Genomic DNA, 25,693 nt, shown 5'->3' with positions numbered 1-25,693 from the left:
TGACAGGGGCCGCCCAAGGCGTCGCTTCTCATGTGATTGTGTCTATGGAGTGAAGAGATGCTGCTGGCCCTCCGAAGCACACGCAGTGTTACTTGGCCCATTTAATGGGGGCAGCAGAGGACCCGGTGGAGCGAGTTCTTCCTCTTGTGTCTCCTTTTCCAGTAAATGCCAACACATCTCAAATCATCTGAGCCTGAAATCTAAGTCCCATTATCAGTTATCCCCCTCACTCCCCATGGCTACAGGGTCTCCGGGACCTGCTGGTGCTTCCTCCTGCACACCTGTGGGGTGACTCTGCATCCCTCCCCCCTGCAGCTGGAGAAGCAGCCTGGTGAGGGCAGGGGTGGAGACTGTGCCAGTGGGCTAGGCCAGAGCTGGGGTACCCCCGTCTGCCGCCCCCAGGAGGCAGGAGGAGTGAGGAGGGGTCAGGCCCAAAGAATGAGAATGAAGCCTTGCTGGTGGGATTCAGACGCTGGTGGGCTGTGAGGGGAGATATGTGGGATAGCACTCATCCTAGAGAGAAAGCAAAAGCATGTTAAGCTGCGGAGTTGGGAGAAGTGTCGAGGAGTTCGGTTGGGGATGTGTTGAACTTGAAATGTCTGTGAAAGGTCCAGGCAGCATGGACCTGAAGCTTAGCTGAGAAGTCTGGCCAGAGCTGGAGCCAGAGCCGGAGCTGGAGCTGAGATGCTGGAGCCACAGGCACCTCTGAGTCCCCAGGGAGGTCATGCAGAGTAGGGTTCCTCACTCGTTTCTAATCCCACATCCTGCCGGTGAAAATAACTGTGGCATTTTACTTTGTGTGGTTTGTATCACGAATATAAAAATGTGGGTTGTAAGCGGCACTGGGTGCTTATCCTATACAGGTACTGTTGAAAGCCCTGCACCGGTGCTAACTCTTGTAACAGTCATGGCAACTGTGTTAGGTCGCACAGTGCACTGCCCTGCCGTCACGCCCCTTCATCCTCCTCCTCCTGCACAGCGGGCTCCCCTCCCAGCCTTCCTCCACCCTTCCCTCCCCCTGGGACATGTCCCTCCCTCTCCATTCGGGGGGCCACATGCTCAGCCGGGTCTTCCCTGCTCACCCACCGCCCCTGCCCCTGCGCTGTCACTCGCCCCTCACCTGCAGGCTTGTTCTCCTGCGTGCCTGTCATTCCCCGGTATGGTGTCATTTACAAAAATGAGAAAATCAATAGTGACAATGGCCAGCATCCCCTGAGCCCGTCCTCTTCAATGTCTCATTCATTCCCTCATGGCCACCCCAGCAAGTGGGCACAGGGCATTTTTCTCCTCTTGTGTCTGTTTTCTAGAGAAGGAGCGTAGGGCTCAGGGGGGATGAGGTGATTTTACAGGTCCTGTGGCGACAGGAGCGAAGGAAGGAAGCTGGCTTTGCTAAGAGAAAACACACTGATGCACAGGCTTTGTGGGGAAGCCCCAGCTGGCATTCCCTTTAGGTTGGCGGGTGACGTCTGAAGGCCTGGGGCAGAGGGGAAAGGAGGATAAGTATGAACGAAAATCCGTGTGTGCACCTGTGTGTATTTGGCTCCCCCAGTAAAATCCTCATATTCCGTATTAATGGCTTTGCCTGTGTTGTTCTCCGCACTATCCTCATTGCCTAGAATAGTGTCTGCTGCTGTTGAGCGCTAAAAATACTGGTGGAAGGAAGGAGGGAGGGAGAAAAGGAAGCAAGGAGGGAAGAAAGGAGGGAAGGAAGGAAGGAGGGAAAGAGAGAAGGGACGGAGGCAGAGGGGATGGCTTTGACTTCAGTGGCCTGAGCTTGTTGCCCACAAAGCCACAGACCTTTGACCTTCACCTGCACAGACGAATTTCAAAGCCACTTCACCCAGTTCTGCCCCCCTGGAGCCTCGACAAGGTTCTTGTCCCCCACTGGCCACATGAGTGTCCTCAGAGGGAGGAGACACAAGTGGAGGGACTCCTTGTGACCAGCAGAAAAAACAGGGCAGGCACTGCTTCGCTGAGTGCCCGCAGGTGGGGGAGCGGGGCCCACAGCAGCTCTATAAGAGCTCCCTAGCCAGAGCCCTGGGGTGGGCAGTGGCTTGTACCCTTCCATCCCTGGGAGGGCCTGGAAAAATGGCCCTGGCCCTGTGGGTCTGCAGTCTGCTGGGCTCCGCCTGCTTGGCGTCAGCCAACATCTTTGGTGAGTTCCAGGGGAGGCCACGGAGCAGGGGTCTGGAGGGAGGCCTCAGGCCGGAGCCCCCATATCAGCTAGGCTCTGCCCCAGGGCCTTGGAATGTCTGCGATCTCATTTAATCCCTCAAGGTCCGGGGGTTCGGTTATTGGCTGTTTCCTTTTCAGATGAAGAGACAGAGCTTCTGAGAGGGGGGCTGAATTGCCTGAATTCACGGAGCTGGTGGTTGGTGGAGAGGAGGGGGAAACCAGGTCTTCCTGATTCAGTCCTAGCTCCCCCTACCCCACCCTGTTAGCAAACTTTTGACGTTGACGTTGGGTTTTTTATTCCCTTAGCTATTTCAAGGCCTAGGTCATCCCTGGGAGGGAGCTGAGAAGCAGTCAGCAGGTAGTGAAACGGGCAAACCTACCTGTGGAGTGGTATAGATCTCGGTCCAGCCACGGCTCAGCCGTTTGCCTCGTGGCTTTGGGTAACTGCGCTTCCGTGTCCTCATTGGAAAAACTAGCAAATGACTCTTAACCTCACGACGTGGTCGTGATTTCTGAGCAAGCTCCTGAGTGTTACAGGCCTTCTCAATGGAAAATAGGACAGTGGGAGGTAGTAGTTAATTTGCATTCCTACCTTGTGCCAGGAATATGCTCTGTCTGCAGAGAGAGCTTGATAAACTCAGGAACACCTTTGTGGTGTTCTCACCCAACCCCACCACAGCTTGGGGGAATGTGCGGGCTGAGGGCTTATTTTGGACCCTTCTCCGGTGAGCTGTGTGACCTTGAGTCGGTTACTTTCCCCGCCAGTCCAGGGCCACATCCGTAAAACGGAGATAGCGCCTCCCAGGGGAGCGCTGAGGAGTCAGTGAGCTAACGCCATCCTGGGAAAAGCGCGCAGAGCTGCGAAGTGGCACGTTAGAACATAGTTGTTGGTGATGATGCCAGAAATAAATTCGGAAGCGCGTCTGTGCTTAGGGGAGCCCATCTTTGTCGGCGGAACCCGGTCCACGCTCCCCTCTGAGGAGCCGCTTCTCTTCTCCTAGAGTACCAGGTGGATGCCCAGCCTCTTCGGCCTTGCGAGCTGCAGAGGGAAAGGGCGTTCCTGACTCGAGCGGACTACGTTCCCCAGTGCGCGGAGGACGGCAGCTTCCAGTAAGGCCTGCTTCCGCGTGCCATCTCAGGGACCTCAGATGCCTTAAAGCCATCTCGTTCCCCCTCTGCCCCAGTGCTCTGCTCCGCCCTCGCTCCTCCATGTACGGGAGATGTGGCCGCTGTCACTGGGAGGGTGCCTGCCTCTCGGTCCCCCAGGCTCATCAACACTCAATAATCTGACCCCGAGCTCCCCAATCCACGCTTCCTCCCAGCCACATCCCTTCTTTTCCTACCAAAACTCTTCCCATAATCGCTTTAATCAAAGCTGCTAGGGACCGATGGTTTCGCTTGGGTGCCTCCCCCTCCTCCTCTATCCTCTTGAGAAGCCAGAGCCGGAGGGAAGCAGGAGCTGGCTGGACTTCAGGCCAGTGGCCGCCTCGGAGCCCTGCCGAGTCCAGCTCTGCGCGGCAGCGCTAATGTGTCCCCGGTGAGCTCCTCTCCGAAAGGGAGTTTTCAGCGTCCCTAACAGGAGCTTGGGTCCGAGACCCTCCCCCTGGAAAGCAGAGTGATAATCTAAACAGCTCCCCGTGCGGAGTGCGCAGGAATCTTCTGCATGTGCGTGCAATACAACTCGCTGGTGCAGTCACCTTGAACTAGGAGGACCCCGTCTACACGACTGTGTTCTGAGAAACGTCCCTCCTTCCCTCTATTTCATATATGCTCTTAGTGTCCCGAGCACACTCTTATGTTCTCTCAAGAGTGCAAAGGGAGTCTCTAGTCCAGTCCCTGCGTGGATCCTGGGAATTCTGGGGCGGCAGAAGGAGTCAGGAGGACGGTCCCCCTCTCTTGTTCCAGCCCCTGCAGTTTCAAGCTGGCCCTGTTCCTCCGTAGGAGGTTTTGCCGATGCTGTTCTCTCTACCTGGAACACCTTTACCTTCTTATGCCCCTGGTGTAACACCTGATCATCTCCCTGACCTCAGTTTACCCGTTACTTCCCCTGGGAAACCCCAGGAGTGTGCTTCCCTATGTCACCCATACCGAGCCCCTGTCTCTGCCACCCTGACCTCCTGAGGAGTCCCCTGCCCCTGGGCCGTGTTAGGAGGGCTTGGCCTTTACCCTCGGCAGCCGCAAGGTGGCAGAAGCGTCGCCCGGTGGGGCGGGCGTTTGCCCCAGGGCTGCAGACTGGAGGTGGACAGTGAGTGGCAGGGGTAGGGGCTGCAGCAGGGTTAGTGCTCCTCCTTTCCCACGTCCCCTGGCCCTCTCCACGCCAGTCTCACCTTAGTTGGAGCGAATTAAAACTCGGAAGGATGGAGAGGAAGAGGGGAGGTGACCAGGGATGTGGCTTCGGGAGCCGATAATAGCGTCCGCGTGCTGTGTCTTTCCCGCCCTCAGGACCGTCCAGTGCGGGGACGGGGGCCGCGCCTGCTGGTGTGTGGGTGCCGACGGCCTGGAGGTGCCCGGCAGCAGGCAGCCTGGGCGGCCGGCGGCGTGTAAGTGGGAAAGGGGTCCTGGGTGGGAAGGGGGCCGAAGGGAGGAGGGACCCGCCAGGACAACTCACATCCTGCATCAGCGTTGGGCTGGGGTGTGTGACAGGCCAGGCTCCCTCTGGGCTGCTGGTTCTTTCTCTTCAAATTAGGATCACAGTCACGGCAGTGAGGCCCTGTTTCCTCCGGGACTGCTGGGAAAGTCAAACAGGACAATCGAGTCATTTCCTGAGCAAAAAGCTACTGGGTCCGTCCCTCTCACCGTGTCGGGCATGGTGCCTGGTGCTAGGAGTCACGGGGAACAGCCATCGAAGGCTCCGCCACCAGAAGGCGGCCACGTCCACTCAGCGTTCTGTCCCCTGAGGGTTTTTAAAATTTCAGACTCCGGTGAAAACTTTCCTGTTCAAATTGTCATTCTGACGAGTAGTCAAAGCAACACGGTCTCCATTTAAAACATGTCATAGTTAAGCCTAAAACAAAGGCCAGTTTAAGCTGGTCACCTTAAAATGGGGAAATTGGGTCTGGAGTCAGTGCACTCCTGTAAGGGAGAAAAGCTCTGTTCGGGGAGCTGGTTTCTCGTGGCCGGCATGGCAGGCTTGGGTAGCAGGCTGGCTCCCACCCGCCCCCGGCTGAATGAGCTGTCTGTAGGATCCGCCTCGCAGGGTGTGAGGATTTAAAACACATGTAGAGCAGCGGGCACACAGTGGGTATGCCACAGGGGCAGTCACTGTCAATGTCACTCATCCTCATGCCCCCGGGGAAGGCAGTTGTATTTCAGTTCTGCAGATAAGGCAAGTGAGGCCCAGAGTGGTACAGCAACTTCCCCCAGGCTACACAGCGAGGGACTGGGGAAATTTGGATTCAAATGAGGTCTGTTCGTGGCCAGCCTGTGCTCCACGCACACCTCACCTCTGCAGTGCCAGGGTTCTGGGGTGGCTGGGTGACTGATTAGGATGCTGGAGGGAATCCTGGGGCAGAGTTGGACAATCGGAGTGCTGGTCCTGAGCCGGCCCCCACCTCCCTGAGCGCCCCTGGGCTGGTTTGGTTCCCTCTCAGCCGTGGGAAGGGCCACCTTCTCCCCTCCAGGGAGGGAGTGGGAGTTCTGCCGGGTGAGGCCCCTAAGGTGGTCCCAGAAGCTCTGCCCTGACGCTGCTCTTGGTGCCCTTAGGTCTGTCGTTCTGCCAGCTGCAGAGGCAGCGGATCTTACTCGATGGCCACGTTAACAGCTCAGCCACATCCTACCTCCCCCAGTGTGAGGACTCGGGGGACTATGTGCCCGTGCAGTGTGACGTTCGGGGGACGCAGTGCTGGTGTGTGGACGCGGACGGGATGGAGGTGTACGGAACCCGCCAGCTGGGGAGGCCGACCAGGTGTAAGTCTCGGGGACGCCAGCACCCCGACAGGAGGTGCCCCACCCGAACCAAACCTTTGTCGGGGCTCCGTGACAGAAGGCAGAGGACCTGGCCCTCAGTACAGAAAACTTTGGTTTTTTTTTTTTTTTAATTAATTTATCTTTTGGGGGGGAAGATTAGCCCTGAGCTAACGTCTGCTGCCAATCCTCTTTTCACTGAGGAAGACTGGCCCTGAGCTAATGTCCATGTCCACCTTCCTCTACTTTATATGTGGGACGCCTGCCGTGTCCGCACCCAGGATCCGAACTGGCAAACTCTGGGCCACTGAAGTGCGAACTTAATGGCTGTGCCACTGGGCTGGCCCCCAGAAAGCTTTTAAGGAAGCTTTTACGACTTCTAACATTTCCACTCAGTGGACCATCGGTATTCGCCAGTGGATCATTAGAAGCATGAACAGAATATGCACCCAACGAGGTTTTCAAGCTCCCTGTACAGACCTTGGTCCCCAGTCGGGTCTCTAACTGTCACGCGTGTAGTCTGAATAGATGCTTCTAGACTGCAGAAGCACATGCACCGAGTGGTACATAACAGTGTAACATGTTTTCCTCGGAAACGTTTAGGTCCAAGGAGCTGTGAGATAAGGAACCGCCGACTTCTCCACGGGGTGGGAGAGAAGTCGCCTCCGCAGTGTTCTCCCGATGGAGAGTTTCTGCCTGTCCAGTGCAAGTTTGTCAACACCACGGACATGATGATTTTCGACCTGGTCCATAGCTACAACAGGTAAGGGGGGCGGCCTCTGGGGCGTGCCCGTCGCTGGACCATCCCTTCCCGTCTCCTGCCAACGCGCTTGCTCACATCCAGGCGGATGCTGTGGTGCGTGATACACGCAGTCTGGTGGGAATGAGGGAGGCCTCGCTTTCGTGTCCCGCCAGTGCACATCAGAAGGGCCACAGCATTTTTAACAAAGCAAGCTGGCAGCGGCTACTCAAACTAAAAATACGTGAGCCCTCTGGCCCAGCCAGCCCGTGGAAATAAAACCGCCAGAAAGCAAAGACATCTGTACTTAGATGTCTACTGGGTCATTTTTCATCATAGCAGAAAATTGGGAACAAAGTGACTGATCAACCCAAGGTGGGTGACTCTATAAATATTTATGCAGCTGTTAAATAGGATGCATCAGACTATGCCAGTGGGCTAGGAGAGGATTCCACAGCGTATTATGATAATATAAGATAGAAAATACAAATAATATACTATGATTTAATTTTTAGAAAACAAGCAAAAAGATCCTTTGATATGCATGTGTGATTATATGATCATGCTTGTGTCTGTATAGAGCTAGGTGAGCGCAGAGAATAATATGAATAAACACATACCGGGTGGTTATCACGGCTGCCTGGAGAGTCAGGGCTGCTGTGGGGGAGGCGAGAGGGGAGAAGGAAATTGGCAGAAAAGGAAAAAGGACGGCACTGTAGAAAGCGGGATGTGATCATCTTTATGCATTTCTGTAAGTTGTGTGTATGTATGCCCTTCCAGGTAAGTTTAACTTAAAGATTTAAATGACAAACATAAAGAGGGAGATGCATCATGGATCTTGGCCCAAATAATCAGGGAGCTTCTGGTTATTCAAGACGGTGACTTCGTAATTGTAAAGGGCTGCACAGACTCAGATATAGTTGAAACAAATAAGTAAGAATATTAGGCTGAGAATACTGATTGATAGAAATTCTCTTGCAGAACCTGAGCCTTTATGTGGGTGGCTTCCAGACAACCAGTTTCTTCCCCTGTGGGAGAGGGAGTTCTCATGGGCTGTGTCAGGAAGGGTCACGGACTAGCAGCCTGTGAACAGGAACAGTTCCCTAGACAGAGCTTTTTGGAGCTGCACTATATTTTTAAAACTGGGGGGTTTTAAGTTGAACTCTGACGTTACCGTTTGCGTGGGTAGAAATAGTTGAACATCAGCAATTTCATATGTTCCACCTAATACCAAAAATTCCAAATTCCTGATTTTAACAAGGGTCGGGGGCTGTGTGCATTCTCCCACGACACCAAGAAGCTGCCCTCGCACTGTCCTTTGTGGACAAAGTGCACACTTTCCAGTGCTCCTGGCCCCTCCATGTACTGTTGCCATCCTCCTGCCTGGTTCATGCATCTGCATCACCTGTCTGGCCCCATAACATTTGCCTTTGTGACCGTCATTCTGACTCTGCCACTGCTTGCTTGGCCAAGTGACCTGGTCACTTATCTTCTCTGGGCCTCAATGTCTCCATCTGTAAAATGGAGACAACGCCCTGCTCATTAGGTCGTGGTGGAGATCTGATGAGCCCTCGTCTAGGAAACCACTGCGAAAATTGTAAATTATTATGCCTCTGGAGGGAGTCCTCATGCATCACGCAGCCTTAGCAAATGTAGGTTAGATTCCCCCCGCCCCCGCCCCCAGGGTCTAGAGAATGACTGCCTGCGAGCACATAAGAATCTCCAAACAGCCTGATTTACTGATGTTCATTGATGCCAAGCAGTGTGTGCTCAGTTCAAGTTCAACTGAACTGTATACAGGGAATTTGACATCCTTTTATCGCCTTTAATATTTATAAAAATAGTTAGGTAATTGTGATCTCTATCATGTAACGGAGGAATCTGAAACACAGGTTAAGGAATTCACTTTTGGAAGCACAATTAGTGGGTGCTAGAGCTGTCTGGCTCCTTTTATTAATCCCAACAACCTCGATTCATCTCTGTTCCCCCATGGTGCCTAGCACAGAAACTTGCACACAGTAGGCCTAAGATCAATGCATACTGAATAGGCGAGTGCATCAAAGAACTTCTTTGCCAGAGCCAGCTTGAGGCACAATTCACAGCTTCGTCCACAAGAGGGCAGTCGAGTTAAATGAACGAGTTCAGGACTAAGCATCCATTGTTTAAGAGAGACAAAAAAATTTACTCCTGAAATGGGATCCTTTCTTTTTTGTAAGCAAGCATGTCTCGAGGTGAATTCTAATTTCGGAAGGTCATGGGAAGGGTCAGATTGTTGGTTACTGGAAGCCCGTACATATTCAGGAATTTTCTGATAAGCAGACCTGGGCAGCGCCAGGCCCAGGGACTCCACTGGGCAAAGTGGAAGGAGCATGGAAGCCACGTGGAGAGTCTAGACTTGGCACCGAGGGTTGCAGATAAAATACAAGATGGTCAGTTACATTTGAATTTCAGATGAGCAGGGAATAGTTATTTAGTCTCCAATATTGCATCAAGAATTTTAAGCCTGGGCTTAAAATTGAGTTGAGTATATCTCAATAACCACTGGACTTGGGTTTCTAAAAGGATGGACTGCGGTCAGGGAAGAGCAGAGTGGCTGCTGGGAGACGACTCCACAAGTTTGGAGGCTGCTGGACTGGTCCAGGTGAGGGCTGATTTTGACTTGGACTAGAGCAGGTGATGCAGAGGACCATGGAGAGATGGGGCACGGTTGGGGAAATATTTACTAGGCCGAATCCACGGAACTTGGTGAAGGCATAGATATGGAAGCTGAAGGAGAGGAAGAATCAAGGATGACTCCGAGGTCTGGTTTCTAGAGGGATAGTAGATGATGAGTTTGGAAAGAAAAAAGTCACAAATTTGATTTTGAAATATTGAATCCGAGGCATTTCTTTGGGGAACTCAATTGGAGAAGTGGCGTAAGGCAGTTGGCTTACTCCCATGGGGCACAAGGAGGCTGGAAGCCTGAGGGCAGCTCTTTGCCAACCTGTTGCGGGTTCTTAATGTGCTGGGTGACGATTTGCACTTGAACTTGGCCATAGCATTTCCCCAATGGAAGCAGGTCTTTTTGCCTCTTGAGGAAGGCCACTGCTGACTATACCTATTGGGCTGGTGACTTAAAAAAAAAAAAACGTGATGGGGAGTAAGCTTTGCTAGTTCTTCTGACTCTTCTCCCATCTTCCATATTGCCCTTCCCCACCCACCCGCTAGGGAAGATATTCTGGCTAAGCAGATTGTAGGCAAAGGTACCTTAAGAGCTGATGTCGTTACCCAGGCCTTAGGGACCCAAGGTGAAATTCAGTTGATTGGTTTCTTTATCAGCCCTTGTCCTTAGTGACTAAGCTCACTCAAGCTTCCTTAGCAACCTGTCTCACCTCAAATGCCTTGGCAACCGGGGCTCTCCAGATAATCCAGTGAGAAGGGTTGGATGCATCTTAATATGCGGCAAAGAGGCATCGTTAACTGAATATGTGAGCGACCATGGGGAGCAACCCTCATAGACTAGTCATCCAATTGCCCTCCCAGAGATGTCTGTGGGGGCCTGCTGTGCACCAGGCTCTGTGCTCTGCCACAGCTCCTGCTTTAAGGAACTCTCCTCCCGCAAAGGAGAGAATTCAATAAACTGCTAATTGATTAATTGATGGTTAGGTTTCTGGAGGGACTGCCTGTGGGAGGAGCTGGGAATCTGACTGAGGAGGGGGCGTTGGCTACCCGGGGGCCCAGAGGCAAGAACCCTGCTCTGCATGTGAACAGGACCAGCAAGTCCCGCAGGAACTGACATTTTCTATCTGCCGAGCCTGCTGTGTGATTTCTCTGACTCTAGGTTGGCCACAATCTGAGCATAAACTCAGAAATGCCATCATTTCTCCCTCCGCTGCAATTTTCTTTCTTGAGTGCTCTTCTAGGATCATCCTGAGATTTCGCTTTTTGTTCAACGAAAGGGAAGCATCCTTTTCCAGTGGATGAAATCCATATTATTTTCGGGTTTTAAAATTTGGTGTTGATTTTCTCTTCCTCCTTTCTTCCAATATTCCCAGAACAGGATAGAAGTGGAAAATAGAGGAAATCATGAGGAAGGCAAAATAAGCATAGAAAATAAGAATAAAACAAGGCGAAGATTGGTGCACACCATTCCTTCTCTGAAGTTACCTTATAACAGACATGAGGGGCTGCACACTGTTTCCTGTCACCAGAGAAAGAGGAACTAGTCTAAGATATTCTGTTTCCACCAGGTAAAAATAAACCAGTTTCTCAGAGGAATACGATTTTTCTTCTATTGAGGATGGAAAGAACTGTGTTCCTTGGATCCTCATTAAGGGGATAATGTCATATGCTATAGGGTACTGTATGACTTGACAACAAGACCATGGATTTCCTAAGCCCAGTGCCTATAAAGGAGCAGGGGGCACGGCGTTTTCAGGAATGGCGTCTCAGTGAATGAGATGCTTGGGTCCCAGCATTCTCCATGGGGCTTGTGCCTCCCTCTGTGACTGCCAGCCTCTTGGCTTTCCCTTCTGCCCACCCTGTGGTCTCTGTCTCTCATCTTGAAGCTGGAAGCACGTTAATGATCCCAGACATGGTCTCCATTCCTCCATTCTCCCCTCGTCAGATCCATCGTTCTCAGCTTTAGGATCCCACTCAAGACTCACTTCCTTTGAGGACATTCTTTGGCCACATGCAGGCTCCAAACCCGGCTGGCCCCATGTGAGGATGGAGCCAGAGCTGCCTGCCTCTCGTTAAGACTGTAGGTTCAGTTTCAGTGGTTTGGCTTTTCTTCTCCTCAAAGCCCCCCGGTCCATAGTTGTGTTTTCTAGTGGTGAGTGCCTCATGTTGTGCTGTGTGGGATACTGTCTTAGCATGGCCTGATGAGCGGTGCCATGTCCGTGCCAAGGATCCAAACCAGTGAAACCCCAGGCTGCTGAAGCGGAGCTCACAGACTTACCACTCAGCCATGGGGCTGGCCCCAGTGGTTTGGCTTTTCTTGGGGTGACAGAGAAGGGTTGGGAATCTAATAAGAAGAAGGTTGGAAGCACGGCTGAGGCCCCCTTACCCTGGCTGACAGCAAAGCGCCAATGACAGTAGCAGACATGGCAGCTAAACCAGGTGAGTGCTAATTATTATGCTGGGGGAGGAGTCCGAAATTCATAGATAGTGATACCGTCTCAGAGATCAGCCACAAGAATCAGATTGTATCAGATCGGACTGTGGGAACAAAGGAAATCGGGGGAGATTCAGAGCTTGAATTTACTGTCGATCACAGGGCGGGAACCTAACGACCGACCGTGGTCTATTTAAGTGGTGGCCTCCCCACCCGGCCAGCTGATAGTGTTGACGGAGCATTGGCAGTGGACTCAGGATACCTGGCTCCTGGTCTTGGCTGGGTGATCTTGAACTGGTCAATTTACCACTCTGAATCCCAGTTTTCTTATTTGCGAATGGAGCTTTTTAAAGGTTGTTGTGAGGATTAAATGAGATAAAAATATGGAGAGTGCTTGGTGCAGTGTCCGATTGTTCCATATATGTCACCGATTATTGTTTTTATTAGTAGTAGTGAATAGAGATAATTATATGTGGCTAGGCCAGGAATGAAATTCTGATATGTCTGGCCCCAGGCCCTTAGCACTGCATACAGATTGACAAGGAGAGACTAGAGATGACAGTGCAGGGTGTCTGCCAGAGATGAGCAGAGGACAGCCTGAGAGAGACCAGGTGGCAGTAGCGGGCCTCCAGGTGGTCTTCCTGGGAGGATGGGAGGACTCTCCCTCCGGCTGAAGCCACGGCGATCTCCATTAGGCAAGAAGTTGTGTATTGAGAGTGAGGTCCATGCAAAAAGCCCAGGGAGGCCCAGGTACTGGGCAGCTTATAAGATCAGAAACCCAGAGAGAAGGACTCTGGCCCTAAAGTGGTGGGATGAAGATGGCGCAGAGATCCTGCTGGTTGCGTTGGCCCTGGGATGGGGCACTGAGGTGGAACTTTAAGTTGAATCAGCAGAACATGGGACTAGAATGATTTAAACTTCCCGTGCCTCGTGCTGGAATGGGTTTCAGAACCTCAGGGAAGCCAGGTGACCCATCGGTGCGTGCATTCAACATGTGTGTCTTCAACATCTATGAGATGCCAGGAAAAGCGAGGTGGTGGGCATACAGAGAGGAGTGTCAAGACAGAACAGAGTCATGTGCCTTTGAAGATATGGGACAGGGACCAGGTACAGCCCAGTACACACTGAGTAACACCATTGGGAGACATCAATATCATGCTGGGTAAGACCTAGATTTGAACCCTAGCTCCTACCACGATTTCAAGATGGTGGCCAACATACCTCACCTTCTTAACCTCTAAAATGGAGATGGAAAAATACCACCTGCCTTGTGGGCGTGTTAAGTGGATTAAACAAGTCAATGTACGTTAAACATTTTGCAGATTGTCTTATACAAAGTAGTGCTCAATAAATGGAAGTGATTATTATACGATTATTAGCACTTTTTGAATTGAATTATCCCAGGTCCCAGTGAATGAACTTTTATTATATATCTCCAATCAGGGGCAACTGGGCAAAGTGAGTTTTTAGTTTCTGTTATGCATAACTCACTTACTAGAATGTTCTTTTTTATTTAGCTCACAAACACACAATAAGAGATCAGCAACATGGAAAAAACCCGTAGTTCTATAGTGCTTTCATAGGTTTTGTTTTGCATATTCATTTCCATTCAAATTAACTAACTTGTTGCCCCCTACCCCATGTTCGGGCTCTGAGCAGTTCCTGCACAATATATTGCCTTCCCGTACTGGTTCATTTACATAGTCGTAATTGTAGGTGTGTGTACAGGCCATTTTGTATTCTAACCTTTTTTTAAAAAAAAATTATTTTATTAAGGTCATCTTGCTTTATAACATTGTGTAAATTTCAAGCGTACATTATTATATTTGAGCATCTGTATGGACTGCCTTGTGTTCACCACCAATAGTCTAGTTTCTGTCTGTCACCATACATATGTGCCCTTTACCCCTTTTGCCTTCCCCCAACCCTCTTCCCCTCTGATAACTACTAGTCTGTTCTCCTTATCCATGTGAAATCATATGGTGTTTGTCTTTCTCCCTCTGACTTATTTTGCTCAGCGTAATACCCTCAAGGTCCATCCATGTTGTTGCAAACAGCATGATTTTGTCTTTTTTCTGGCTGAGTAGTATTCCATTGCACATACGTACCACATCTTCTTTGTCCATTCATCCATTGAGGGTTGGCGAGTGCTTGGGTTGCTTCCAAGTCTTGGCTATTGTGAATAATGCTGCGGTGAACACAGGGGTGCATGTGTCTTTTTGAATTAGTGTTTTCATGTTCTTTGGATAAATACCCAGAAGTAGAATAGCTGGATCATACGGTATTTCTATTTTTAATCTTTTGAGAAATCTCTATCCTTCTAACCTTTTTATTTCATGTTATGCATGCACCCATTTAAGGGATTTACTACAATTTACTTCTTAATTTTCCTATCCTTGGACATTAAGATCATTTTCAGTCTTTTGCTTGGATAGATGACACAGAAACAGACCTGTCTGTGCAGAGAGCTGCTGCTCCTGCTAACTGATGGTTTGGGGATGTGTTTCCAGACACAGGTAGAAGCACATTATGCTTGGTTCTCATGCTGTAGCTGTATAGGGCATAAAAACAAATCTCTCCATCTCGTATAAAGAGGAAAAATTCCTCTGTGGTTGCTAAATCATTGCACACGGAAAGAACTCCTTCACGTGGCTTTACATTGCCTACGCTCCATCTTACGTCCAGGATGGGGAACTCGGCCAATTAGCTGCTTACAGGAATTGCCAGGGGGGACACGACCGAGGCAAACTTGTCCTCCACTTGTGGAAAGGCGTGCCTAGCCCTTGTGAGTGACGCCAGACTGATTTTGTGTTTTTTTGATGCCGGGACTGGGACATGTTCATCTTAAGAATTTCCTCCGCTGGAATCTGGCTGCTTTTCAAGCTCTTGAAAAGTTGTAAAGTGCTCTGAAGTCGTTTGATCTCCCAGAATGAGATCATGTACGGTGTACCATATGTCTGTAAAGCAAACTTGGCCTTGAGTCTCTCGTTCTGTTCTGGTAAAGCAACTAGTTCCCACGATGTTCGTTACGTGCTTTCCGCCCGATCCTATGGGACACCTGCTTGGGGACAACTGGTCCAATGCCACGAGAGAGGAAAACAGCTCCTTAGTAGATGACAGCTAAGCACGGCTTTATTTGAACAGGTCCAGCCTGGCTCTGGCCAGGTAAAACCAATTTAGAAAAGAAGTACATTGACTGCAGGGAGCATGGAGTGGATAGCATGAGATCGAAAATCAGAGAGTCCTTTTCCCCAGATGAGACGAGGCCACGTTTAGTTATTTCCACAGGAAAAGCTGGGGGTGACTTGCCTTTTATGACACGGCGACCGTGCCTCATTCTCTCTTAGGTTTCCAGATGCGTTCGTGACCTTCAGTGCCTTCCGGAGCAGGTTCCCCGAGGTGTCTGGGTATTGTCACTGCGCTGACAGTCAAGGGCGCGAACTGGCTGAGACAGGTGAGCACACCTCAGGCAACCTGAGAGGAGGGAGTGGCAGTCACAGGTCCGAGAGCCTAAAGAGCGTTACCTGTGAAGCAGAAAGAGCAGTGACTACCGCTCTCCTGCCAGGCGGCATGGGTATGGAAGAGGGTGTGGTTAGCAAGCTTTGAGTCTGGGGTACCTCGAGCACAGCTGCTGCTGGCCCACATGGTGCCTTTGTGCACGCTGGAAAAAGGCACCCCCTCCGGGCAGATGCAGCTCTGAGCTTGGCAAGTGGAACAGGGACTGGATTGCAGTCTCCTCTCACTCTCTCCTCAGTGCTCCTTTGTGCTGTGGACAACCTACACAACCATACACAGTGGCCCTGACTTGGGAAACCATTCAAGTCTTTGGTTCAAACTCAATGGCAATGATGCCAGTGAAGGCTCTGGCCCTCTTAATATGTGTTTGCACGGCCAGGTCAGGACGTTCTTTCTAAATGAACGCCTCCCTTGAAATGCTTGCTGTCCTTGCTCAGGTTTGGAGCTGTTGCTTGATGAAATTTACGACACCATTTTTGCTGGCCTGGACCTTCCTTCCACCTTCTCTGAGACCACCCTGTACCGGATACTGCAGAGACGCTTCCTAGCAGTTCAACTGGTCATCTCCGGCAGATTCCGATGTAAGTAGGAAGCCGACAACAGATGTGCATGTTTCTGCCAGGAGCAAGCCACTTGGGTTTTAAAGTGGCTGCGGTCTCCATGGCGGTTCCACCAAAGTGGGTTCAGGGACTTTAAATATTTTAACAGCCAACAGAATGCATGCTGTGAATGCATCAAGCGTTGTTGACACCCTGTCTTTGCTGCGTGGATTTCTCCTAGGCCCCACGAAATGTGAAGTGGAGCGGTTTACAGCAAGCAGCTTCGGTCACCCCTATGTCCCCAGCTGCCACCGAAATGGGGACTACCAGGCAGTGCAGTGCCAGAGGGAAGGGCCGTGCTGGTGTGCCGATGCCCAGGGAAAGGAGATCTACGGGACTCGGCGGCAAGGGGAGCCGCCATCTTGCGGTGGGTTTCCGCTCCAGGGCTTTTTCTTTGGGCCTCATCAGGTCACGTTACTTTAACTGTTTCTCCAGACCAACCATGCCAGAACCATTAATTCCCCTGCGTCCTGAGTGTGCCCCACCGGCGCTTCAGGTTCCACAGGGTGGAAAGCTTGTTTGTGGTCGTTGACTTCCAACATGGTTCTCATCCTGTGTCAGACATCGTCTGTAGCAGGAGAAGCAAAATTATAAGGACATAAATAATAGGCATTGATATGCTGATGGACACTGAGTCTGCAAGAAAGATAGAGAAAAACATGGTTGGAGGATGGTTAGCGTGGTGTTTTGAGCTTTAAGACTGAAGGGAAGGCAGGGGTAAGACAATGAAGTCTTTGAGATCATACAAAGGCTTGGGGGCGTCATCCTGGAGGTCAGGAGCAGACGTTGAGGGGTATTAAGCTGGAGGGTGCCATAACAACTGTTGTGTATAAGAAAGATCGACCAGGCATTTTGTAGGAGAGATTGAAAGGAGTGTTAGACTACAGGCAGTGGGGCCAATTTGAAGGTCATTGCAATGTCCTAGAGAGGGATGAGGGGACTAAATCTGTTTCCTGGGGCTGCCATAACAAATTACTACCAACTGAATGCTTAGAACAACAGAAATGTATTCTCTCACGGTTCTGGAGGCTAGAAGTCCAAAATCGAGGTGTCGGCAGGGCCGTGCTCCCACTGAAGCCTCCAGCGGAGGATCCTTCCTTGTCCCTTCCTAGCTTGTGGTAGTTGCTGACAGTCTCTGGCATTCCTTGGCTTGTGGCAGCGTAAGTCCAAATGCTGCCTGTGTCGTCACATGGCTGTCTTCCCTCTGTGTCTGCCTCTGTGTCTCTTCTCCTCTCCTTATGACACCAGTTACAGAGGATTAAGAGCCCACTCTACTCTGGGATGACTTCATCTTAACTCCTTCCATCTACAATGACCCTATTTTCAAATAAAGTCACTTTCTTAGGTTCCAGGTAGGATAAGAGTTTTGGGGAGACACTATTCAATGCAGTATGGGGACCAATACGAAAGGAGAAGCAGAGGGCTGAGGAGAAGAGTGTGGCTTGAGAGATGTCACTGGGCATTCCAAGAAGACTCCATTCCATCGTACCAGTAAGACTGCAGGAGGATAGAAGAGGGCGGGGGAGGAATCCAGGGGCACTCACAGGCTTCCCACTCAGCGAGCTGGATGGACTCAGCCAGACCTGAAACCGTGAAGAGAGAGTGCAGGTCTTTTTATGGCCTCAAAACAGATATGTATTCATTCAATTCCTATTAAATCATTCCTCCAGCTCAACATTTTGAGTACTCCGCGTGGTGTTTGGTAGCACGCTCCCTGCCAGGTTGTAGGTAGAGGATAGATAGAGGACATAGAAAAAGACAATTTTGAAGATCTGCCTTGAAAATATTTACAATTATATTTTATTAAAACCTGGAGTATATAGTGCCCTCCGATTTCCAGGTGGAAGTGGTCTTCCAAATTAAAACCAAGAGTGCACCCAGTGCATGGGTCATATAGTTTTATTTTCTCTCTCTGGCCTATCAGTCCTATTTCCGTGGAAACAAACGCCACATGGAACCAATATCTGAATTTTTTTGCCTTGGAAACACTTCATAACAAATGAATGGAAGGGATATGCTCTTAATTTGGAAAAAGAACAAGCAGAGCCATGAACTTGGTTTCTTGCATACCTTCCTGTAACATCCATTAGAGGAAGCCATGGCCTCGTTGACGGATGTGTTCTGTGTTTGAGGTTGCCAGTCTTTTTGTCCTTTCTCTCTGACCACATGTTCCAGTTCTTTCTCTGTTGCCTGGTTACAGAAGGAAATTGGCTGACTTCCTTTTTGGCATCCATGTGAACCAAGGGGAAAGAATTATTTTAAAACTTTGGTGGGGGGGGTGGTTGAAAACCTGCAAGATTTATGGTTTTATGGAGAAAAGTGGAGCTTTGTTACTTCCACCTATGTGGCTGAGACACTTGGAATTTGAATTTAAAAATTTCTCAGTGTGATTACAGTCACTGCAGGGTATTCAGAGAGAATGATCTGACCATGCGTGGAGTTGACTGAGTCAATCACTGTTTAATTAGTAATTTCAAGGAAACGTCAAGAAGCCTAGAAGGATGTGCTAAGTGTGTTTGCCAAGTGGGCATCATCGTATTATATTATAGGAAATCAGATTTCCTAGAATATATTAAAATATTAAATATTGCAACATAGGAAAATATTTCTTATTATGGGAAATACTAATAGCATTGAAGTGTGGTTCTTATCCTCAAAGAGATTATAAACTCCTTAGCCTAGACGAGGCTACCCACAAAGAGGAAGGAGGCAGCCTCATGAAGAGCATATAATGAAGCATTAAAGCCCGCTAAGAAGTCCAACAAGAGATGCTGGAAAACAACGTTTCATTAGAAACAAATAGGAATTTGTTGATTTATTAGTTTCCTAGGACTGCCGTAACAAATTACCGCAAACTGGCTGGCTTAAAGCAACAGAAATGTATTCTCTCATAGCTCTGGAGGCAGAAGTCTGAAATCAAGGTGTGGGCAGGGCCGCACTCCCTCAGATGGCTCCAGGAAAGAGTCCTTCCTTGGCCCTTCCTTGCTTTCAGTGGTTGCTGGCATTCCTTGGCTTACAGATGCAGGACTCCAGTCTCTGCATCTATCTTCACGTGGCCTTCTTCTGTGTGTGTGTCTCTCTGTGTCTTCATATGACCTTCTTATAAGGACACCAGTCATTGGATTTAGGGCCCACCCTGATTGGTTAAGACTGATTATATCTGCAAAGACCCTATTTCCAAATAAAGTCACATTCTGAGGATCCGAGTGGATGCGAACATTGGGTGGAGGAGGCGGGGTGGACCCCATTCACCCCACCAAAGTCGGTGCGTGTATGTGGTCAGGTTTTCAGAAAGTAAGCTGGCGTCTGTGAGCCTTGCCTTCCAAGGGGGTCACCCTCTAGTAAAAGCTGGGAGAGGCAGTTAACGTCAACCGAAAAACTTATTCCCCAAAATGGCCGCCACAGCTCTGCTCAGAGGGAAAATAAAAGATAAAGGGTAAAGGGAAGAAAGAGGTACAAAATGTAGGTGTCCTTGATTGAATTTCTTGACATCTTCCTACCAGAAAGATCTGAAGGGTTGTCTCAGGATTACTTGGGATGTTGACACCATTTCTCCCGTTTGCTCTGTGCAGCTGAAGACCAGTCTTGTACCTCAGAGAGGCGCCAGGCCCTGTCCAGACTCCACTTCGGGCCCTCGGGCTACTTCAGCCGGCACAGCTTGTTCCTGGCTCCTGAGAAAAGACAGGTGTCTCAGCGAGTAGCCAGATTGGCCACATCCTGCCCACCCTTGATCAAGGAGCTCTTTGTGGATTCTGGGATTCTCCAACCAATGGTAGAAGGGCTGGATAAACAGTTTTCTGCCTCAGAAAGTCTCCTCAAAGAAGCCATCAGAGTGATTTTTCCCTCCCGAGAGCTGGCTCGTCTTGCCCTTCAGTTTACCACCAACCCAAAGCGGCTCCAGCAAAACCTCTTCGGAGGGAAATTTTTGGTGAATGCTGGCCAGTTTAACTTGTCTGGAGCCCTTGGCACAAGAGGCACGTTTAACTTCAGTCAATTTTTCCAGCAATTTGGTCTCCCAGGCTTCCAGAACAGAGGGCCACCAGCAGATCGAGCCGAGCCTCTCTCCCTGGGATTGGATTCAAGTCCTGCCACAGAATCTCCTGAAGCCTCTAAGAAGGGTGTTGCTATGAATAAGCCAGTTGTGGGCAGCTTTGGCTTTGAAATCAACTTGCAAGAGAACCTAAATGCCCTGAAATTCCTTGTTTCTCTTCTGGAGCTTCCAGAATTCCTTCTCTTCTTACAGCAGGCTATTTCTGTGCCGGAAGACATAGCGAGGGATTTAGGTGATGTGATGGAACTGGTGCTCAGCTCCCAGGACTGTGAGCAGACCCCTGGCGGCCTTTTTGTCCCATCATGCACTGCAGAAGGAAGCTATGAGGATGTCCAGTGCTTTGCTGGAGAATGCTGGTGTGTGGATTCCCGGGGCAAAGAGCTTCCCGGCTTGAGGGTTAGAGGTGGACGATCCAGGTGCCCTACGAAGTGTGAAAAGCAAAGGGCTCGCATGCAAAGCCTGTCGGGTAGCCAGCCCGCTGGGTCCAGCCTGCTTGTCCCTTCTTGTACCAGCGAGGGGCATTTCCTACCTGTCCAGTGTTTTAGCTCAGAGTGCTACTGTGTTGACGCTGAGGGTCAGCCTATTCCTGGAACTCGAAGCCTACCTGGAGAGCCCAAGCAATGTAAGTCTGTTAAGTAGTCAATCTACAGCCTCTGATTCTCTTTGGGGCCCTGACACAATGCATTATAGATAAAAGAATTTGGTCACAGCTAAAACCCAAACTTCTGTTAATGGCAAAATTCACTGGTTAATTAAAAACTGTCCAGAAAAGTTTTGATAATGTTAACCATTCTAATGAGTGAATAGGGAGATTTATTTGACCTTAAGGAATTGCCACATACCTTTCTGCCGTGCTGACAACAGCTGGTCCCCACAGTGCCGATTTAGTGATGGGGATGCTCTCTGTCTAGAAGTTGTTTACAAATTTAAGGTTGATGGGATGTCTATGGCTGTATAAGGCTTTAGATGGAGTTTGGACAATAAAGGGTTTCCACCTTGGTCTTTCCAGCTTATGGAACTTCTTCACCTGACACACCTGTGCTTTGTTCCTTCCCAGGCCCCACGCCCTGTCAGTTACAGGCCGAGCAAGCCTTCCTTGGGGCAGTGCGGGCCCTGGTCTCTAATTCCGGCACACTGCCCACCCTCTCCAGCATCTACATTCCACAGTGCAGTGCCAATGGGCAGTGGAGACACGTGCAGTGTGACGGGCCCCCTGAGCAGGCCTTCGAGTGGTATGAACGATGGCGGGCTCAGAACAATGGTGGCCAGGAGCTGTCTCCTGCCCAACTGCTAATGAAGATCATGGACTATAGAGAAGCAGCTTCCAGAAGCTTCCGTCTCTTCATTCAAAGCCTATATGAGGCTGGCCAACAAAGCATCTTCCCAGGGCTGGCAAAATACTCTTCTCTCCAAGATGTCCCACTGGCAGTGCTGGAAGGGAACCTGACCCAGGCTGGAGATAACATCCTCCTGGAGCCCTACCTCTTTTGGCAGATCCTAAATGGCCAGCTCAGCCGATACCCAGGGCCCTACTCAGACTTTAGCATTCCTTTGGCACATTTCGACCTTCGGAGCTGCTGGTGTGTGGATGAGGCTGGTCAAGAACTGGAAGGAACCCGGGCTGAACCAAACAAGGTCCCAGCATGTGAGTTAAATGATGTGAAGAACTGAATCTGTGCTTTTTCAAAAAGAATGTCTGGTGGGAGGGCATTGGGTATCAAAGCTGGCATCGAGTTTAGATATGGCCAGGCACATCCCTTCGGTGTATGGTTGAAGACAGCAAATGTGTTAGTCAGCTTGGGCCGCTGTGACACAATACCCTAGATTGGCTGGTTTAACCAATAGACACTTATTTCTCATAGTTTTGGAGGAGGAAGTCCAAGATCAAGGTGCTGGAAGATTCGGTTCTTGGCGAGAGCCCTCTTCCTGGCTGGCAGATGGGCACCTTCTCACTGTGTGTTCACATGGCAGAGAGAGGGAGTTCTGGTCTCTTCATCTTTTTATAAAGACACTAATCCCACCGCGAGGACCCCACCCTCAGGACCTCATTGAAACCTAACCACCTCCCAAAGTTCCCACTTCCACATCCCATCACATGGGGGACTAGGGCTTCCACACATACATTTTAGGGGAACACAATCATTCGGTCCATAATGCCAAGGCTCAGAGAAGGGACGTGATTTCCCCACATCTACACAGTCATGTGCTGCACAATGACGTTTCGGTCAATGACAGACGGCATATATGACGGTGGTCTCATAAGAGTAGTACCATGAAGCCTGGGTGTGTCTTAGGCTGTACCATGTAGGTTTGTGTAAGCACACTCTACGATGTTTGCACGATGACAAAATTGCCTACGACACATTTGTCAGAACGTATCCATGTCGTTATGTGACACAGACTATATTTAAATCATTGCCTCAAATTTTAACTGGATGCCTTCTCTGTGAAATGCTCTATCTCAGGCCCACCGAAGGCTATACAATGCATGTGACCTGGCCCTTGCCCTCTGTGGCTAAGGCTTTAGTCATCTCTCATGAGTTAAGCGCACCCTCTGATTAACGGACGCACATTATGATGGTCTTGCTACTTACAAGGACACCACTAGGTGCTTGGGGCCTCAGGAAGTGCTTCTGCCTTCCAAGTACCTTGAATTTACTTGAGGGGCTTTGATCAAAGGACTAACTGGAGAGCTGCCGAAGGAAGTCTGTACATTCAGCTTTGTGGCAGGTGGACTTCAAAGAGAGCTGCAGGGGTGAGGCATAAACAGAAAGGGGCTGACTCTGTGTCTTCAATCAAAATGCTTTATCGCCAAGCAGCCAGACCAGCAGTTGGAAACAACACACAGGCAGATTCAACACTGTTATAAAACCAGAATCTTTCCAACCATAATATTACAGGTCATATTATGGCTGCTCGAGTCCAGCGAAATCTTCGCTTCATTCTTTGTAATGTTCAACATGGTCCAGACCTTTTAGGAAAATGTTAAAATTACTCAGACTATTTTGACATTGGCCAAAGTTGAGGCTTTGCTTTAGCAGCAAGCAGGTTTTTAGAGTGTTGGACGATAGGAACATGCGATGAGAACAGTAATGCCCTGGGCAGTTGGAACAACCTGGACACCCCGCTACCAGCATTCGCCCTTAAAACGTCAAGTTCTAGCAATAGGTGGATCCTCAAAGTCACCATATAAATGTCAACATGACCGTTATAGAAGAAGTCTTATTCGTTTTTGGAGATTTTCTATACTAATGGTCGGGTCTCCTACATGGGGGTGTTCCTATAATTTTAGATGCTTTAATATTGAATTTGGTCCTCTTTGGAACCAATTTTCGGGGTCTGAGTTGCCGATACCAAAAGTGCTTGGTAACTGTAGTAGCTGGTATTATTCTCCTTGGCCTGAATGTCAGACAAAGCATTAGCACTAGGCTTAGGATACACTGGCTTTTCCCCTGAGAAACAAGAGGCTGTGTAGAGCAGACGATCCGGGCGTACAAGGTAATCCACTGGGAAGCAAGTATCAGAACTTCCATCTACAGCTAGTGTTTTCTCTCTTCCTTTTAAATTTCTGGTTTTTTTGCAATTAAGTGCTCACAGCAGAAACATTTGAGAAAATAGTACCTAGCATATTATTATAGTGGTACATGTGCGTGCTTTATAAATAAAGAAATACACATATTTTGGGGGTACATGCTCAAACTCTTTATTTATTTTTTTAACATTGGCCGTGAGCTAACATCTGTTGCCAATCTTCCTCTTTTTTTTTTCTCCCCAAAACCCTAGTACATAGTTGTACATCCTAGTTGTAAGTCCTTCTGGTTCTTCTATGTGGGACGCCACCACAGCATGGCCTGATGAGCAGTGCGTAGGTCCATGCCCAGGATCCAAACTGGTGAACCCCTGGCCACCGAAGCCGACCATGTAAACTTAACCACTACACCGCCAGGCTGGCCCCCTCAGACTCTTTTGTTGATAGGGGTATATTATCTAAAGGTTTGGTGACCATTGGTTCAGAGCTTTGATCCTCAAATTGTGGTCCAGCAGCATCAGTCTTACCTTGGGGAGTTGTCAGAAATTCAGAATCTCGGACCCCACCTACTGAATCTGCATGTCCGCAAGGTCTCAGGTGGGTCTAATGGCCCCCAAAGCTCGAGAAGGACTGGCCTAGAAGACAGAGCGCCAGTTGGCTTGAATCCTGGGTCCATCACCTGCTACTCTGGGAGCTGGAGGAACGGAACTCCTCCCAGTCTTAGTTTCATCTGTAAAATCTGAGTTACGGCAAGTGACTACCTCAAATGGGTTGTTGTGAGAATTGTAAGAGATAATAGATATAAAGTGCCAGGCCTGGCATACAGAAAGTGATTAATAAATAACTAGAGTAATACAATTGATAGATGTAATGAAAGGACCAGTGACTTCCCACACGTGTGCAGGGGTGATGACTCACGCCTCTGAGGGTGTGAGGTCAGATCCTGTCCATGTCCCTGTCTCTGGCCTGTTTGAAATTTTACTTTCTTCATTTAACGCACGTTTATGGACCACCTACTTTGTGCACTGTGCTGTTTGATGAGGAGACAGTCATGAGAAAGGTGTGGTATCTGTCCTTTAGGAGCACAGAGGCAGTGCGAGAAACAGACATGTCATCATGTAAATAATAAGCCAAGATGGTAGAACAGAATTATGAACACAGAAAATGCAATGGCACATGCCCAGAGAGAGGGGGCTGCTCACTGACTGGGGAACTGGGTAAAGATTTCCATGGTGTCAGCTTCTGGATCATGGGGATTCACACATGAGGGATGTGTGTCCAGCCAAAAGTGTGTGGCAGGCCCTTCCTGGCAGAGGAATTAGTACATGTCAAGTCAAGGAAGCTGTAAAAGTGTTGGGAATGGGGTGGCGAAAAGATCAATGCGGTAGGAAGGAAGGGGACTTAGGAGGGAATAATACAAGAAGAGGCTAATGGTGAATGGGGGTCAGATTTTAAAAGGGCCGAGGTGTCCAGTTACAGAATTCTCATTCTATTCTGGAAGAAATGGGGAGCAAGCAGAGACTTTTAAGTGTGAGTTTTTGCTTCAGGGATCCCAATTCCCTGGAATTGATAGAATGGAGTATTTGATCAAAAACATCCGCAGGAAGCAATAACGTCCCCACATCCCAGAAGTCAAGGGCTTCTGCTGATTCTATGGCCTCAAAAGAATCCACGGAACACATTCACTGCTGAGTTCACCATGTGATTAGTTGAAATCAATATGTCTAGGGGAGCTTTTGTTAGTAGCGACAAGTTCAAGGACAACATGCGCCAGACACTGTGCCAAGCACTTCAGCTGCAACACCTCGTAGAATAATTACAAAAACCCTGTGGGGTAGATGCCCTCATTATCCCCATTTCACATATCACGGGACTGAAGCTCAGAAGAGCTAAGCACGTTATCCAAAATCATGTAGCTAATAAGTGTTTGAGCTGGCATTTGACCCCAGAGATTTCTGAGAACATATTCTTTGCACCTTACAAAAAATAACTCTCTACTAACTAACCTACAAGGCCTCCCTTAAACTCTTGTTATCCATCCATCCATCCATTCATCCATCCGTCCATTCATCCATCCATCCATCCA

At 49.5% G+C, this 25,693-nt stretch overlaps 1 protein-coding gene across 1 annotated transcript in view; it reads left to right on the top strand.

Moving 5' to 3' along the window:
* Positions 1 to 2,088: 2,088 nt before the first annotated feature.
* Positions 2,089 to 25,693, top strand: part of TG (thyroglobulin) — a 246,460-nt gene continuing 222,855 nt past the window's right edge. Inside the window, exons 1-10 of the mRNA XM_046642282.1 lie at positions 2,089 to 2,155; positions 3,177 to 3,285; positions 4,618 to 4,715; positions 5,878 to 6,081; positions 6,682 to 6,841; positions 15,260 to 15,366; positions 15,866 to 16,009; positions 16,209 to 16,394; positions 19,600 to 20,700; positions 21,136 to 21,723. Coding sequence (XP_046498238.1) covers positions 2,089 to 2,155; positions 3,177 to 3,285; positions 4,618 to 4,715; positions 5,878 to 6,081; positions 6,682 to 6,841; positions 15,260 to 15,366; positions 15,866 to 16,009; positions 16,209 to 16,394; positions 19,600 to 20,700; positions 21,136 to 21,723 — 2,764 coding nt within the window. The remainder of the gene's footprint in view (positions 2,156 to 3,176; positions 3,286 to 4,617; positions 4,716 to 5,877; positions 6,082 to 6,681; positions 6,842 to 15,259; positions 15,367 to 15,865; positions 16,010 to 16,208; positions 16,395 to 19,599; positions 20,701 to 21,135; positions 21,724 to 25,693) is intronic.

This window comes from Equus quagga, chromosome 16 (genome assembly GCF_021613505.1).
Source record: "Equus quagga isolate Etosha38 chromosome 16, UCLA_HA_Equagga_1.0, whole genome shotgun sequence".
Taxonomy (NCBI): domain Eukaryota; kingdom Metazoa; phylum Chordata; class Mammalia; order Perissodactyla; family Equidae; genus Equus; species Equus quagga.
Note: the sequence above shows the minus strand (reverse complement) of the source record. Positions and strands in the feature narration are given on the sequence as shown.